General features: G+C 43.9%; 1 protein-coding gene across 6 annotated transcripts in view; it reads right to left on the bottom strand.

Annotated features, from left to right (window-relative positions):
- LOC119187804 (uncharacterized) overlaps positions 1 to 16,075 on the bottom strand; it is a 214,571-nt gene that overhangs the window by 167,614 nt on the left and 30,882 nt on the right. For all 6 annotated transcript variants that reach the window (XM_037435890.2, XM_075878856.1, XM_075878855.1 and 3 more), the window contains 3 exons: positions 15,016 to 15,336; positions 13,606 to 14,223; positions 5,121 to 5,276 (listed from right to left, as the gene is read on the bottom strand). In XM_037435890.2, coding sequence (XP_037291787.2) covers positions 5,121 to 5,276; positions 13,606 to 14,223; positions 15,016 to 15,336 — 1,095 coding nt within the window. The remainder of the gene's footprint in view (positions 1 to 5,120; positions 5,277 to 13,605; positions 14,224 to 15,015; positions 15,337 to 16,075) is intronic.

The raw sequence follows: 16,075 nt of genomic DNA, 5'->3' as shown, positions 1-16,075 counted from the left end.
TATGCACTTTATCATTCATTGCAGTACCAACGACTGCATACAGTATTTACTCAAACAATAGGCACACTTTTTTGTCCAAAAAATTTGGCTTCAAGTTTGGGGGGTGCCTATTACACAGAGTAATATTTCCAAAAATTTTATTTGCAACTACAGCATGAACCACTGATAATATACGTGTCACCAAATTCACAAATATCTGCACGTTGGCTGAAACAAACTAAATTTCATAGGAAAGAAAGGTAGACCTTAGGGCTCATTTTCTTTGTTAGAAACAATAATATAATAAGAACTGACAGACAATTATGCCAAGAAAAGTATAAGGGATATTATTAGAAGTAATTGTAATGTAAATGTGAAGAGAGAAAAGTAAATGAAAAAATAAATTTCCTTGGGCAGGGACCGAACATGCAAACTTCGAATAATGCATCCGATGCTCTACCAACGAGCTACCACGAGAGCTATCCCCCCCCTCCACTTTATGGGGTATGTATGTGCATTAAACGTGGGAGCGTTGGTAGAGCATCAGATGCGTTATTCGAAGGTCGCAGGTTCGGTCCCTGCCAACGGCAAGTTATCTTTTCATCCACTTTTCTTTCTTCACATTTACATTACAATTACTTCTATTATTAATATCCCCTATAATTTCCTTGGCATATTTGTTTGTCAGTTATCTGTATTTCATAGGCTACACTAGCGCGAAACCTGTTGAGCATGCAGTCTCGAGTGTCCGAGGATCAAGGCACGCGATGCGGTGGGCATACAAATTTCTAAATAACAACATCCCAAGACTCACGTTACCAGTAAAATGATCGCGGAAAAAAAAACTGCGAAAAAAGCACCCCCGCCAAAATTCGCTGATTACAATTCAGGCCACCTAGATAATGCGCAGGATCACGACCGATATTTTGTGCACTGAACGGTACTGATTGTTTGATTTCGCGGGATCACACCCTATAATCCAAGTCATTGCAGTCGAACTGCGAACCACCACTCGAGTGTTACTGTAAGTGCCACCCGTGCCACCCATGCCACTTTTCCTTCAAATAAAGTCACCGCAAAGAGTTACATTGATTTCATACAAAACCACAACCTTAATACCCCGCGACCACTACCGAAAAGCAACCAACACTGATTAGGCCTAGGCTACAGTTCGGCATGTTGTAGTGGGACGTATGCACAGGAGAACATGATGATTTATCCAACAGCAGCACACGTGATAGATGTTTAGGTTCATGGCCAGGAAATCAATGGTAAAAGTCTGCCGAGCTTGTGCAAGTCCACGTAGCGGCAGCAAAGATGGATGAAGTAGCAAACGTGATAACGACGTTTTCGTCGACAAGAAACTCAAAGCGCACTTGACGAGGACCCAATCGCACGTTCCATGCGAAGCGCACACAGCCATTGATGCAAAGGTTACAACACCCAGGCAACCGCCCTTCTTCCTTACTCAGCGAGCACGCGCAGCTTGTGCAGTGCTGTCGCAGTCATTTTTCTTTTCTTTTTCCTCGTCTCAGTTAACAAAAGACAGCATCGAATTGCAATCGTTCAAATACGGTAGAGAACAGGAACACACTCACACATTTACTAATGAACCTTTGCCACATCAACATGTTTTTGACAGGCAGATCAACAGTAGCGAGAGTTGATTATATTAAACTCAAGCCTCATTATAACGCAACGGATATAACAAAATAATGGATATAAAGAATTAAATGAAATTCCCCTTGAAAGCTCCATTGAGAACTATGCATATTAAACCTCATTGCAACAAAGTAAAATTGACTGATAAATGGATATAATGAACTAAATTAGTCTATAAAAAAACGACCGTAGTGTGTTAAGAAAATTGTTTTCTGCGGAGTTTGATGCTCGTTCAGCGTGGCTCTTTCAAAACTCTCTCGCCGACCTTACAGCCATGCCCCGCGCGGCCGAGAGAGCCATCCTCCTCACACAGCCAGAGGAGAGGATTGAGGAAGCACTCAGCGGGTCACATGACGGAGAAGCATCGCCGCGGTGCAAAGCGATTTCCCTCTCACTTGGCAACGACTGCGTTTCTGCTGCTACCCTCTGCACCGAGAAAGGAGGACTCTCCGCGACAGCTTTCTTTTTCTCTCTCTCTCCGTGCGCGGCCTTGAAAGGAGAAGGGTCTCTACATGCAGAGATGGAAAAGGGAGAAGCGTGGCACAAGTACTACGCAGATCGGCATTTGAGAGAGAGCAAACAATCCGCCACAGTCTTTCCTTTTCTTCTTTTCCTTTTTCGCGTGCAGCGTTGAGAGGTGCTGCCGCGGGATCGGTCCTGGAGCTGAGAGCATTTTCGGAGCGCGGTATGTTCTAAGTAACTGTCTTGCACGTTCGAATGCTTGCGCGTTTGAATTACAGGGCGTTTTCGCCCATTGGAATACACATAGATTTGACTGTACCTCAGTTTGAGTTCAAATTAACCGGTAGTTCGAATTAAGTGTGTTTGAATTAATGAGATTCGACTGAGTTTATTTTCTGTGGCACGCGTGGTCGTGTAGCGGTACATTTGGCCGCGAGGCGGTTTCCTTCTTTGCATGCTTATAGGTGTGCGCCCATCTGAGCATACATTGCCACAAACTGTTATAATTGATATAACAAAATAATGCATATAACGAAATAATTGTGGCTTTCCTTCAACTTCGTTAAAACGAGGTTTGAGTGTATTGTGTACAGACCACAGTTCTGTGCTTAGTTGCATCAAATGAATCACGTAAGCTGATACAGCTCACCACTGCAGCTTGACATTGTATGGGCAGTACTTTATAGCGGGAGTGCAGTGACTGTGCCTCTACTTCTTATGCACAGTGTAGTCGTTCGATACATCCCTTCCTTTGCAATGGAAGTAATACTAGCTATAAAGCCATAAAACCATAAAGTTAATGCATGAAATTGTTCAGAATCTTTAACACACAAAATTCTTAACAGAAGCTGAGACATCACAGATACACCATGAGGCCTTGCATTTGGAGACATAGCCTCACATTTTGTACTGCCCGAAAACAGTGGGCACAGCATGGAAAATTGACTGGTGTTTCCCCAATGTTACCTGGGTAGGGCATCACAGGACACCCATAGTATGACCCAATGGTCTCAAGCAGGGCACTTGAACCAAATGTGAAAACCTTTTTACTGTTACACCTCATTATGGTACATTTGAATTCATAAGTTTACGTTCCCCATTCCTTTAAAAATTCAGTTCTTGTTAGCTACATCAAGTCAACAACTGAAATGACACCATTGCACAATGTGGGATCACAGTGACTGGGGACATTCTCAAGGGACAGTAGGTTCTATATGTTTGTGTGCTACTATCTATCAAGATGATCCAGCACAAGTTCACAGGCGACCAACTTGGTAACTTTATAAGCTTGGCTGTTGTTGTTTTTTTTAAGCAATTTACAACAAAAAATGTGCAATAACTTATAAGTCATTTCAAGTTTCTTAATGTGAACTACACGGTAGAATGGGAAGTTGTCTTGTTGTTAGGTAAAAAAAGTTTGAATGCTTCTTCAGTGCACCTCCTTTTCTAGGGCAAGTTCGACAGCATCGGAAATAAGTTCATCAAAAATTGATTCAATTTGGAAGTTTAACAGCCAATTTGCCAGCTACGTACTATGGAGTGTGGCAGCGTTGGCTAGTTGGTATGACATGACGATAGTTATAGAGCGAGAACAGAACGACGACACAGAGACAGAAAGGGTCCTTTTTATCTCTGTGTCATCGTTCTGTTTTGGCACTATAACTATCATCATGTACTATGGAGCCAACAAAGAGATGGAGCAGGATCTCTTGCAACAAACCCTGCAGATGCCTACTGCACATTACCTCTATAACTGAATATTATCGACGCTGTTGAAACCCGGGGTTTGACAGGATCCCACCCACTGTTATCCGTTGTTGAGGTGTTGGGACTGTCATTACCAGCATCCGGGACTCAGGAGGAAGGCGCTGAGCATGAAGAGACTGATGAGGAAAATTGTAAAGAGGTTTATTCTAAATTATTTACAAGCGAGCATTTCTCGCCACACGACGAACATCTAGACGAAGATGTCGTCCTACATCGTCCCAATCTCGTCGAAGGCTCTCTCAGGAGCCCACTCCGGCTGATTATCAAGAGTCCTTTTTCCCCTCACCCTTAGATGGGGGAATGGCTTTAAACATTTCTGTCCAACCACCAGACACAAATCAGTGACGTCACTTTTGATGATAACACCCATAACCGTCCTGGTCAAAGATGTTGACCAGGACGGTTGTGGATGTCACACTCCCCCTCCAGCACCAAGTTGTCTCTTCCTTGGGGTGAGATAGCCGCTGTGTGCTGTGTTCCATGCTCGTACTACCCCGGCACTACCGGGAGCATCAAAGAACCCCTGCTCGCCAAGCTCATTTTGCGGAGTTGTCATCTATGCTGACGCCACCATTTCTTCAAGAAGGCTGTTGCGACCAAAACCATTTCAGCAGTCTCGTTGTACACTTTGCGACGTCACGACTGAATGCGCCTCACTTGCAGGTTGGGAGGACAGTGCCCGTATTTGGACGGCTGTCAGCAGGCCCGCATCCTTCCTGCAACTTGTTTGCAGAACCGGGAACATCTTTTTCTGCTTGGCTCCAGCGCCGATCCTAACATACCAAGGTTGGCTATTTCAGATATAGCTTAGGTCATTTGCCACCCAGAAAGATGAAAATAAAAGAGAGAACACAGGAAGGATTGAATGTGAAAAAGAAAGACAAAGATTTGAAGAAAAGGTTAGGGAAGGCTGCTGATTGGTGTAGTGGTTGCCAAAGGAATTAGCGGCCACAGAAGTGAGTTGCCTTAGCCAAGCTGCCTTGGAGTTCTCAACGCTCGGCCTCTGTTTAACCCCCAGGATTCCCTCTTCCCTGAACATGGCTAAGAAACACATGGGTTCACATGAAAAGGGTCGAGCTTCGGTCTGTATTAACTTGGGTCTGTATTGCTAGACACCCCATGTCTACTCATGAAGGTGCCTCAGGGAAGAAAAAGCGGAGAACATACAGAAAAAAATCCTATGCAAACAAACGCCATTCCTTCTGGTAATGCTCATAATTACAAGCATTTTTGTGAACTATCAATCTGACCTGATGTTTTCGCAGGATGTGCCCCAGCATTGGTCTTCCCATGAGTCACAGGCCGTTCATGCTGAATTACTTCTGCAGATTGGGCACTTGACTCTTTTCGTTCAACAGCTGCCAAATTTATCTCACCAGCATCTTCTACTTTGTCTGTTTTGCTTGCTGCAAGGCGAAGAATCGGTACACATGTTAGGTACTAATGCATAAGTTTTTAAACATTGTTACGAGTCACTTTTATGAAGTGCAGTCATGTGACATTCTTTCAATGAAACATTTCACTTGTTTGCAGCACCTTCACAATATAATTTCATCCCTAAGCTTAATAGATGAATACCATGGTATCTTTTTAGATTCACACAGTCAACATTAATAGTTTGCAAAGATACAGTTAACTTCAGCAGCTGGCATAAAAACAATAGCTTTTCTAATGAAAAGTGTACTGTACTTCAAGGAGAACTACTTGACAACCAGTGTTCTTCAGGGACAGTTAGAAAGATGCATAGATGTACTGATTTTTGAATCTGTCAAGCCATGCTTTTTGATGGCTTTGAAAATGGACTAGAGAATAAGGAAAAATTAATTTCAGATTCACAAAAAAAAACATCCATCAGAAATTATATATTGAAATTAAGTTACATTCTGCAGTTTCATGAGCCAAAACTACGAAATCATTATAAGACACCATAGTGGAGGCCCCTTAATTTGAAAACCTGGGGTCCATTAATGTGAAGCTAAATCCAAGTACTATACGAATATTTTTGGAATGTATTCATCGCAGTATAATAAGATATGAAGATGTTATACTGTAGATGTTACATGAGTCATTGTAGACCACTGGTAATTAAGGATAATTTATACTCTTTCACTGAATATAGAAATTTACATGAAAGATACATTACAACTTTCTCTTCTATACAATAGGATGGTGATCTAGTTCAATGATTATAGCCTGCTCAACCTTTATAAAATTTTTATATTCATATCACTGCTACATTGCACTGTCATAAACAAACCACAACCAAGGTACAAGTTTAAATGACAAAAACAGCACAGGAGAATAAAAAAATCCTTCAAGAGAGAATATAGCTTGAGCCAACATTTTGACAGGTGGACTTATCTTCATCAAGGTGGCTACTGCATTTGTTAGCAGCGTGTTAGTATTCACTTTATCTCTGTCCCCAAATCACACAAGTGGAGGATGAGAAAGAAAGCAAGTGGGGGGTGGGGGACAGCCGAGGGCTGTTGAGATGTTGGTGAGCCCATTGGGCAAGTGATGGGGGAAAAAAAAGGGGGTGGGGTGAGATATCCAGTCTGTATACAAGTTTTAAAATATAAAAATATAAGAAAATATGAGCCTGTACAAATGCTATTGCATTCTTGGAACTAAATTTCCTTCAAATACCCTTTATTCTTAAAGGGACACTAAAGAGCAAAATGATTTTTCACCATATTAGCAAAGTACAATTTCACAATACGAAAAACATTACTCTTACATGACACCACGCTTGGAAAGTGAGAAAACGCACAAAAAAAAAAAAACTGATGGAGATGCCACCTTGAGATTCCCGCACAAAACAGCGTGACGCCATAGACTGAAGGCGTCTACTGGGTCTTACGTAGAATCTAATTGATGAAAATAAAGTACATTGTCATCTGTGGGTGCCACAGACCTGACACATGATGTTAGAAAACAATTTCATAGAGCCAATGTCCCAAAAATACGAAAAATACATAATAAAATTTTTGACATCACAAGCAGATATTTCAACACGAAGTTTAGAAATGAAACCTAAACCTGGATTTTCTCCGCTAATAATTAACTTATAATAGTAAAATATGCGGGATTATGAGTTCTCTGAGTGCAGTCTGTCTATCTCTTTCGTGTCCCTTTAAGTATTGCCCATAAATAAAGTACAAAATGCAATGAAGGATTAAAAAAAAAGAGCTCTAATCCACGTGAGCGAAGAAAAAGCTGAAGTAGCACGGTCGTGGGAACTGCACCTCTAGATTTTTGAAATCTTGATGTCTCATTTCGCGTTTTTGAGTGTAGTTCGTTACCAGTGAGCGCATAAGACAAAGACTACGCCAACACTGATGGGTGGAATCTTTCGCTTTTACTTGTGATTTCCGGTCTACCAGGCTGCCGGGAAGCTAGGCCTAACCGAACTAGAACGAACCCTGGCATGTTGCCGTTCTCTGTGGCTATCTGCTGCTAAAGAAAGGGGTTTCGGAATTCACTAGTCATGATGGAAGTGACCGTAGGAGGGGAGGATTTACTGCCGGAGATGTTTTCGGAAGATTTTGGCTGGCAAGCTGCCATGGCTAGATGCTCGTCCAACAAGGCTACCATCGCTAGGAGTGCTGAGACGAAGACTGCACGATCTGTGCCTAATACCGGAGGGTCTGATGGAGAGTGACAAAATGGAGAGAGAGTTAAAAGGAAGCTGATCAAGGCAGCACGGATGCCCCCGCTTCCTAAGGAAGACCCAAAGATCATACTTCGACCAAGGGGTGTGCTTGACGTTTCTAAGGTTGGAGTGATGACGGTGGGTAAAGCGACAGTGAAGGTGTCGGCGATTGACAAAGCCAAAGCTAGCAACGAAGTCATCTGTCCGAACTTGTAGGAAAATATTGTGGTAGTCAGGACACCATACAGAGAGAACACGTTGAGGTATATAAAAGTCAAGACGATTGAAGTGGCAAGAAAAATCCATGAAATCAACGCTTATGAGGCTACCCTGCATTCGACGCGCAAAGGGGTAACGGAGGCATTATGCTGACCGACGGCCCGGTGGACTTAGAAAAAAACATCGTGAATGCAAGGAACCCCTTGGTCTTAGGGGCGAAGAGAATCAAAATTACAGGGACCATATTATGGTTTTCAACGGTTTGAAAGAGCCAAATTTTGTACGTTACGGTCCAGTGCTAGTGCGGTGCTTTCTGTATCACAAGCAGGTGAACAACTGCTATTCGTGTGGGCAGCTATATCATCAAGCCGACGTTTACAAGACCCAATAAAACGGTGTACAGGGGTTGTGGAGCTTCGAAACCGGGTGATCACCATTAGTGTACGCCAAAATGTATGTTGTGTGGAGGTTCGCACATAACGGCAGACAAGATCTGCAGGCAGCGGTACCAGATTTCTATTGTGATGAGGAAAAAAGATTGAAAAAGGCAGCAGAAGCTTCTGGAAGCAAGGACGGTAGCGAAATGGCCTGGCACCCATCTGCACAAGAATGTAGGGGGCGCTGCCACTGCAGGTGTTCCTATTCGAAAGAACGCTCCCACCCCAGGGGATGCTCCCGCGCCAGACACGGATCCAGTAACAGTCCAGTGAGCAGTCCCGTTCCAGAGGAAGCTCACACAACAGAGCCGGATCCAGGTCCCAGTCCAAGGGACGCTCCAGCTCCCGACGCCAAAAAGAAGAGGTGTCGTTCTAGACGAGGAGGTCACAGTCCAGAGATCAGCAACATGGGGGCCAGCCATCATGGGCCGACCGCGTCTGTCAAGGTGCAGCGGAAAAGATAACATGGGGTCCGCCGTCAGAGCATCAAAGCGATGATGAGAGGCTAGTGCAACTCAAAGACGAAAATAAAGAAATGAAAGACACCATAGCTAGAGTTATGGCCGAGATGCCCGAGATAAAAAGAGGGGGAGACCAACAGCCCGTTGAGGCCCTAATGCAATCGACTCAGTCAACCAAAATGGCCACTGTTGAAGAATGCCAGACGGAGAGGCCTGCCAAAAAGAGGGCCATAATTAGCGAGCAGGACAAGGCCTCGTGTAGAGCTAGGTCAGAGATTCGCAAAATCCTCTCTTCACTTAGGGAGAGCATGAAACAGCTAAACAAGACGGTCTCGCACATGCAGGGCCACATGCTAGTCACACAGGAAAGGTATAATCACAGGTTTTCCAAGATAGAGTCGTTTCTGGAAAGCATTGCACCCATTGTAGATCCCAGAGCACAGCCACTTCCGGCAACAACTAATCCAGAGCACAGCCACTTCCGGCAACAACTAATACAACAGCCCAGTCACCACAACAACATGATGGCCGCACAAACTAGTGAATTCATAATGTCGCAGTGAAAGTGCAGGGGGTCCCTTCAGGAGAGGAACCATCTGCAGCAATTTATTCGCTCACATTCGGAGAAACCGCAGGTAATAAAGGGAGGACCTGTGGAGGTAGGTAACCAGGACCTAGTGTTAGTAACAAACCCTGCGTTCCCTACCAGATGTGTTACTTCGTCCACGACACCACACTGGGCCTCGCCTTTGTCCGAAACGAGGTGGAAGTCAAGTGGGCTAACCTCAATGTGGATTTGGGTAGCGACCACTACTTCCTGGTCCCTGTCCTCCAAGTTGGAGGGACAAGACAACGTAAGTTCTGAGTTACCGACTAGGACAAGTTCCGCAAACTAAGAGAGGAGAAGCTTGACCTCAATTGTTGGATGGTGCAGATAAGAGAGGACATCCAGGCTACCACTAAGGAGCTCACCATGGACCTGCCTATAGAAAAGAAGGACAGCAGACGGGCTCATCTTTTCGAGCCCGAACAGTCCCTACTGGCCAGGTTGAAAGGGCAGCACCTTAATCGCAGGCTTCGCAAGAAGATTGTCGAAGTCAACAGATGCATTGAGGAACACTGAAAGGTCCTCTCTAAACCGCAATGAGACGAGATTTACAATTCGATAAACAGACAGACAGATGGGGAGGGCAGGCCCTTGGAACCTGCTAAAGCACCTGTTGGATGACACCAACACCAAATCAAACCAGAGGTGTATGCTGACTCCCATACTTCATCCAGCTAGGCAAGAATCCACGGACAATCAGGTACTGGCAGAACCGTTTGGGAAGTACCTGCTCATTGCCTCCGGCCTGCCACCTTCTGTCCCGTCTACGGAGGGTGCGCTAACCCAGAACTGGACGCGGCATTTGGAAGCAAAGGGACCAGGCAGGCAACGCATGACTTAAATGGCAGGTCGGCCCCGGGCCCAGACAAGATCACGAACAAGGTTTTAAAAAACTTGCATGACAAGTCAGTAGAGTACCTGAAGAATGTCATCAACCACGCGTGGAAGAGTGATAGTGTCCCGGAGCTGTGGAAGACCACCACCACCACTATCCTCACCCACAAACCGGGCAAACCTCCCAGCCTCGACAACCTCTGGCCCGTCTCGCTGACTTCATGTGTGCGTAAGGTGGCCGAACACGCCATCCGAACAGAGTTACCCAATACCTAGAGGAACGCGACATTTATCCCCACAACATAATAGGCTTCAAGGCGGGCCTCTCGATGCAAGTGGCCATGAAGCTCATGACAACCAAGTTATCGATACCAACACAAGAGAAATAAGAGCCATACTGGGACTGGAATTGGAGAGGGCATTCGATAACGTTCTCCATCAGTTCGTGCTGAGTCATATCTCCAGCCTTGGGCTGGGCAAGCACTTCCACGACTACACAAAATCATTTCTGACTTACAGAGAGGCTATTCTCAAAACAGACGACCTTGCCTCAGATCCGGTAAAGCTTGCCTTCAGAGGGACGCCACAAGGTTCAGTCTTATCCCCGACTCTCTTTAACCTAGTCCTCATTGGTTTGTCTAAAAAGCGCTCCAAAGCCTTAACCGCACGATATATGCAGACGACATCACCATATGGTGTACTAGAGGCAGCAATGGACGAAGAGAGGCTGTGCTTCATGAAGCTATTGAGGGTACGCAGAAGTACCTAAAACCGACTGGTCTTTGGTGCTCGTCTCGGAAATCGAAACTGCTTCTATACAGGCTCAAGTGCAAGGGCCCAAAACTGAGAGGGTGAAAACCGTTAGAGGATGTAGGCATCACTCTTAGGACAGGTGAGGCCAGCTTGATCCACAGGGTGGACTCCCTCTGGGTTCTGGATATGGCCATACAATCAAACGGCTCTAATAGCATTACAGTAACAAGACTTGCCAGAAAGACTGACAATGCCATCAGACTAATAAGAAGGGGTGGCAACAGACAACAAGGACTTAGAGAAGGCAACCTTGCAAGGTTGGTACACGCCTTTGTGATGTGTCATTTCACCAATGTAGCAGCCATGCACAACTGGCAGAGGTCGGAGCGTGATAAGCTCAATACGTTAATCAGAAAGGGTGTCAAGAGAGCTCTTGGGCTCCCCATGTACACAAGCTCAAACAGACCGCTTCGTCTCAGCATGCATAGCACACTGGAAGAAATTGCAAAGGCACAGGAGAGGGTACAATTAGCCAAGCTGTCCACCACGCGTTCCGGTAGAAACATCCAACATCCTGCGGGAGCTGGGGATTCCACTGATGGAAATTGTCTCACTTCTGCAGCATTCCTCGTCAACAGCGAGAACAAATCATCGTTGTCCCTATCCAGCGAAATGTCCACCCCAAGAATAACAAAGGTAGAAGGCAGGCCAGGACAAAGGCTCCACTACAAAGGACTCAGAAACACGCCGGGGACTGTTACTTAGTCTATGCAACCTCGTATTCTGATAGCTTTGCAGATCCTTTGGGACAAGATCGAGCTACGCACACTCGTCTAGTTTCCAGATCACATGGGATGCATTTAGGGAGCCCCACCCAATCTCAACGAGTCAGCCTACATAGCTGTGCGAGGACTAGTAAACTGCGTAGCTATTCAGGGGCTTGGCGCTGATGTTTTGTAAAACTGAGACCCTCCCATCTTGCATAACAAACTGAAAAAAACAATTTTGCCTGGCACAGAGACAATACCAATCACCACACAGAAAACTAAGCAGGCCTCAAGCTCTGACACTCAGGCTTCTTCAAGTCGGGGCGTACCCCAAGTCCGCGCTATTGCGCACGATTTATCCCAAAATACAGCCCACTAATGCATGTTTCATCTGCAATGATATAGCTAATTTAGAACACATACTCTGACGGTGCCCCGCGTTACGCTGTAGTGAATTCATCACGCCTTTCAAATGGGAGGGTGTTATTACCAGCTCCGAACTCGAACAACAGTTATGGACAGTCCAATGGGCCCGCGACGCAGCAGTGAGACTTGATCTATCTGTTCTGACATGGGAGTGGCCCGCAATGTGATAAGACACGTTCTGAAGGACCTAATAAAGTGCATCCATCCATCCAATTCACACTGTGAAGGTGGTTGACTAGCACAGCTGTGGCATCATCTGATCTGATAGACCAATGCGAAGTGGCCTTGAAAAATTTAACCATGCGCTACACGATATGGTTGACAGCAAGACTATTAAATGCACTGTACAACTGTGTTAACGCTGCTCGCCGGGATGTGAAAAAAAATATCAGCATGCAACTGTATGTGGCACAAAGCTGTAAAGAAATCACATGAGTTTCTCAGATAAAAAAAGCTTCCTAGTTGGCAATTCATTCATCCTGGTACAGAGTTCAAGCCAAAGACCAATGCCTTTCCAGGTCAGTCTCTATACCGACTGAGATGACTAGGAGGTCAGCGAATGGCATTGCAAGGACATATGAAGTGGCAACTCGAAGCACATGGGCAATAAATAAGCTCTTCAGTAGTCATAACAATGCCTGGTCTTCCCATAGTTCTAGAACAACAGCAATTAAATAAGTTGTAGACAGGTTGTTCTTCACAAGGGAAACACATGTGAATGCTATGTGCTTTGCCTTGCTTGAGCTAATCTTATTATCGATCACATAGTTTTGGCAGTTGTTTTGTCCTTTTCTTTACTGAAACGAATAATTCTGATGGTGTCACTTTTGAGGGACATTAAGAACAGGAATACTGATAGATGGGCATCTTTGTGTTCGTGGTATTAAGGATATCATGAATGTCTTGGCTGATTTCTACAGAGAGAGTGTGAACAATAGTAAGACAATGTTAACTCTTTCATTGGGAATATGCAGCTTCTACTTCGCAATTAACCAAGCACTTTAAAAAATTCATCCAAATAATTTAATCTTGCATGTGTAATTTCAATGAACATGGACACATCAATTTATAGAATGGTTTTTCTCTCTAAAGAGATGATTAAATTTGATGATCTGAGTTATGCACAGCTTTGCTGTAAAACAGCATGAATATGCACCCCCAGTGTATTATGCCTTCTGAGCCTACCAAAACGAAACAATTTCTAACAAGCAACTCAAAAAGTGTAATGAGTATTTGTGGATTATTAATGGCATCTCCCTTTATGCTAGCACAAGCTCATTACCACTAGATTGACGAAATCAGTGCATATAAATGATAATGATAATCAAACTATCCGTGAAAAAATTTTTCTTTGCGATAACAAATACTACAGATATTCAAGGCACTTACCACAATTTATACTTTGCCCAGCCAGCTGCATGTTACCATTAGCATTACTCTTATGACTTGTTTCGTCATTATGCTTCACTTGTTTACAAAATATTTATTTGTGCAATCTGGACAGACCTCAGATTTATAAATACAATCTGTGTTATGCCACACTAGTACATAAAACAAAAGCCACTAGGGCATTACTCACAAAGCTGCTGGACTTGCTTTTGTGTGGATGTGTGAGCCCCTCGTAGAGAAAATCCTCTGTATTCCTTCGGTTGGGGTACAGAGGCAAACTTTCGTTTCCAAACAGGATCAATAGGAGACCCATTTGAAGCCAAACTTACAGCATCATTTCCAGAAAATCTTTTATGTCTGTGATGTTCATCCAGCACAGTTGAAGTGGTGAATGGCCCCAAGTGCTTGCTCGCATCAGATCCCACACTGTTCCTCTCCTTCAGATACTCAAGATACTCCTCCACAAAATCTCGTGCACACAAGTTTACATTTTCCACTATTCCCGAGGAAGCAATGTTTCTGCAGAAAGTAGAGTCAGCTTCCGAAAGGTGTTCTCCAGATGGCTTGCAAGGTTCAACAGACGAAGCCACTGATGTGTTAGTGGCAACAGTGTTGCTACTAGGCTTGCAGTAGGTTGAAGCATCCACAAGCTTTGTAGGCTGCTCCTGTGCAGCAAATAGAGACCTTTGGACATTAGCACTGTTTCTATTGTGGTCTGCTCGATACTGTGGAGACTTGTCTTTAGTGTGTCGAGAATCCACCACTTTCTTCTGCTTTTCGACCAACCTGCGAAGTTTCCGGCTACTACCTGTGAATAACAAAACATTGATGCTTTACATATAAAGCCTTCACAGCAAATGTGTGAAGGCTTTAGCTGTGAAATCACAAAACAAAATTATTTATGCTTTTTTTTTTCTGAGCTTACTCCATTTGCCCCTAAAGGCATACTCGATGCAAAATGTCCAGCACCAGCTGCAGAAAAAAATATTTAGTGCTTTTACACTGACAAACTTTTGTTGTTGGCAGCTGTTTGTCTACACATTACTTGTGGAGCTCAGAATTGACAACACTGTCCCAAAAAGAAGCTTCTTCGTATCCACTGCAAAAGCTTAGAACAGTGGACTTACAAATTAAAAGCTTAAGAAGCTGGTGAAGCAAATAAGATTTTGTAATACTTTTCTACCAGCTAAGGATCCACTTGAGGAAATGATAGAAGTCTGCATTTTTATTCTATAGCGTGAAGCCCACCATCTTTTATTTTAGAAGTGCATTTATACGCTTTTCATGATGGTATCTGGTGTTTTATGCTTTTAATAGTGGCAGATATTGTCTCCTCCCTGAAATGAACGAAAGGGGTATGAAGTAGGCAGACCACATTCTTTCTTAAAACACAATCCAATGGAGCCAATAAACAACAAAACCAAGAAAAAGATAAGAGGCATTATATGTAGTTTTATTCGAAGTGTATTAATTATGACATAAAAGAAAAATGTAAAGCAGACAAAAATACAACTTGCCGCCAGTGGGGACCAAACAAACAACCTTTGAAGGTTGCGAATTCCGTCCCCCTCAGCGGTACGTTGACAAATAGAAAACTTACCAGATAAACTCTTGCTACCAGAATTTCGTGGATCCTGTTTCAGCAGGCTGCCAGCTTCATCGTTGATATAATGTGCTTTCCTTACATGGAGTCCACTATCAGACACACTGCGTTTAGCTACAATGTCACCTAAGGTAAACGTAACATTGGCAGCAGTTGTAATGGCAGTGGCAGAGGGCACAAAGCTGCTTTGGGTGCTGGACTGTCGAAGCGAGCGCATGAAGTCCAATTCATCATGATGCAGGAAGGTCGAATGGTTCATAAATTGCTGCGATAAAATAGGGCCTTTTTCTGTTGTCTTGGCTTGTGGTGACGTCAAACCTTTAGGAAGAAGTGAAAAAAAAAATCAAGTGCGTTTTTAAAATGAACATAATGTGAACACCTTATTCTGACAGCTGAAGCATGTCAATTTCCACATGCAAATTCAAAGAGTGGCTTTTGTTTAGTGCCAATCATGCATGACACTCACAGGCTTGTGTATACGTACAGTCGGCATCAAAAGTCAAGACCACTAGGTTTGAGAAAACTTTAAATTTCACAGTGGCTGTATTCAAACTGCACAATACATGTTATTAGCACATTTTAGAGCAAGGCAGAAATGTAAATTGAAAGCAGCAAAAAAAATTTTTTTTTTCTCGTGGTCCCTAAACTTTTGACGCTGACTGCACTGTCACGCAAGTGCGTATCTAGGAGGAGGCACACCGGGCACGTGCTCACCCTCCGGAATTTTTTTTGTCGCCATGGCATTGAGAGCGAAAATGGCCATTTGAAGACTAAAATTAAGGTGGTGCCCCCCCCCCCCCCCAAATATTTTCTGGCTATGCGCCTGCTGTCACGGACATGAACTTTCTCTTTGTTTCTATCATTGTATGCAATATCACCATAATGTAAGCTTGCGCATACATTTCAAAGCATAAAAAATCTGTAGCAATTACATAATTAGCAGTCCGAGATAGTGCTCTTGTGTTATCCTGTTCAAAAGCTATTCTACTTTGTAATTTCTAGTATGCATTTCATTTGTCCATCACCATACCACCATATGAGACCGAGGTATCTCACT

This window comes from Rhipicephalus microplus, chromosome X (genome assembly GCF_043290135.1).
Source record: "Rhipicephalus microplus isolate Deutch F79 chromosome X, USDA_Rmic, whole genome shotgun sequence".
Classification (NCBI taxonomy): domain Eukaryota; kingdom Metazoa; phylum Arthropoda; class Arachnida; order Ixodida; family Ixodidae; genus Rhipicephalus; species Rhipicephalus microplus.
This window is presented reverse-complemented; position numbering and strand designations above follow the sequence as displayed.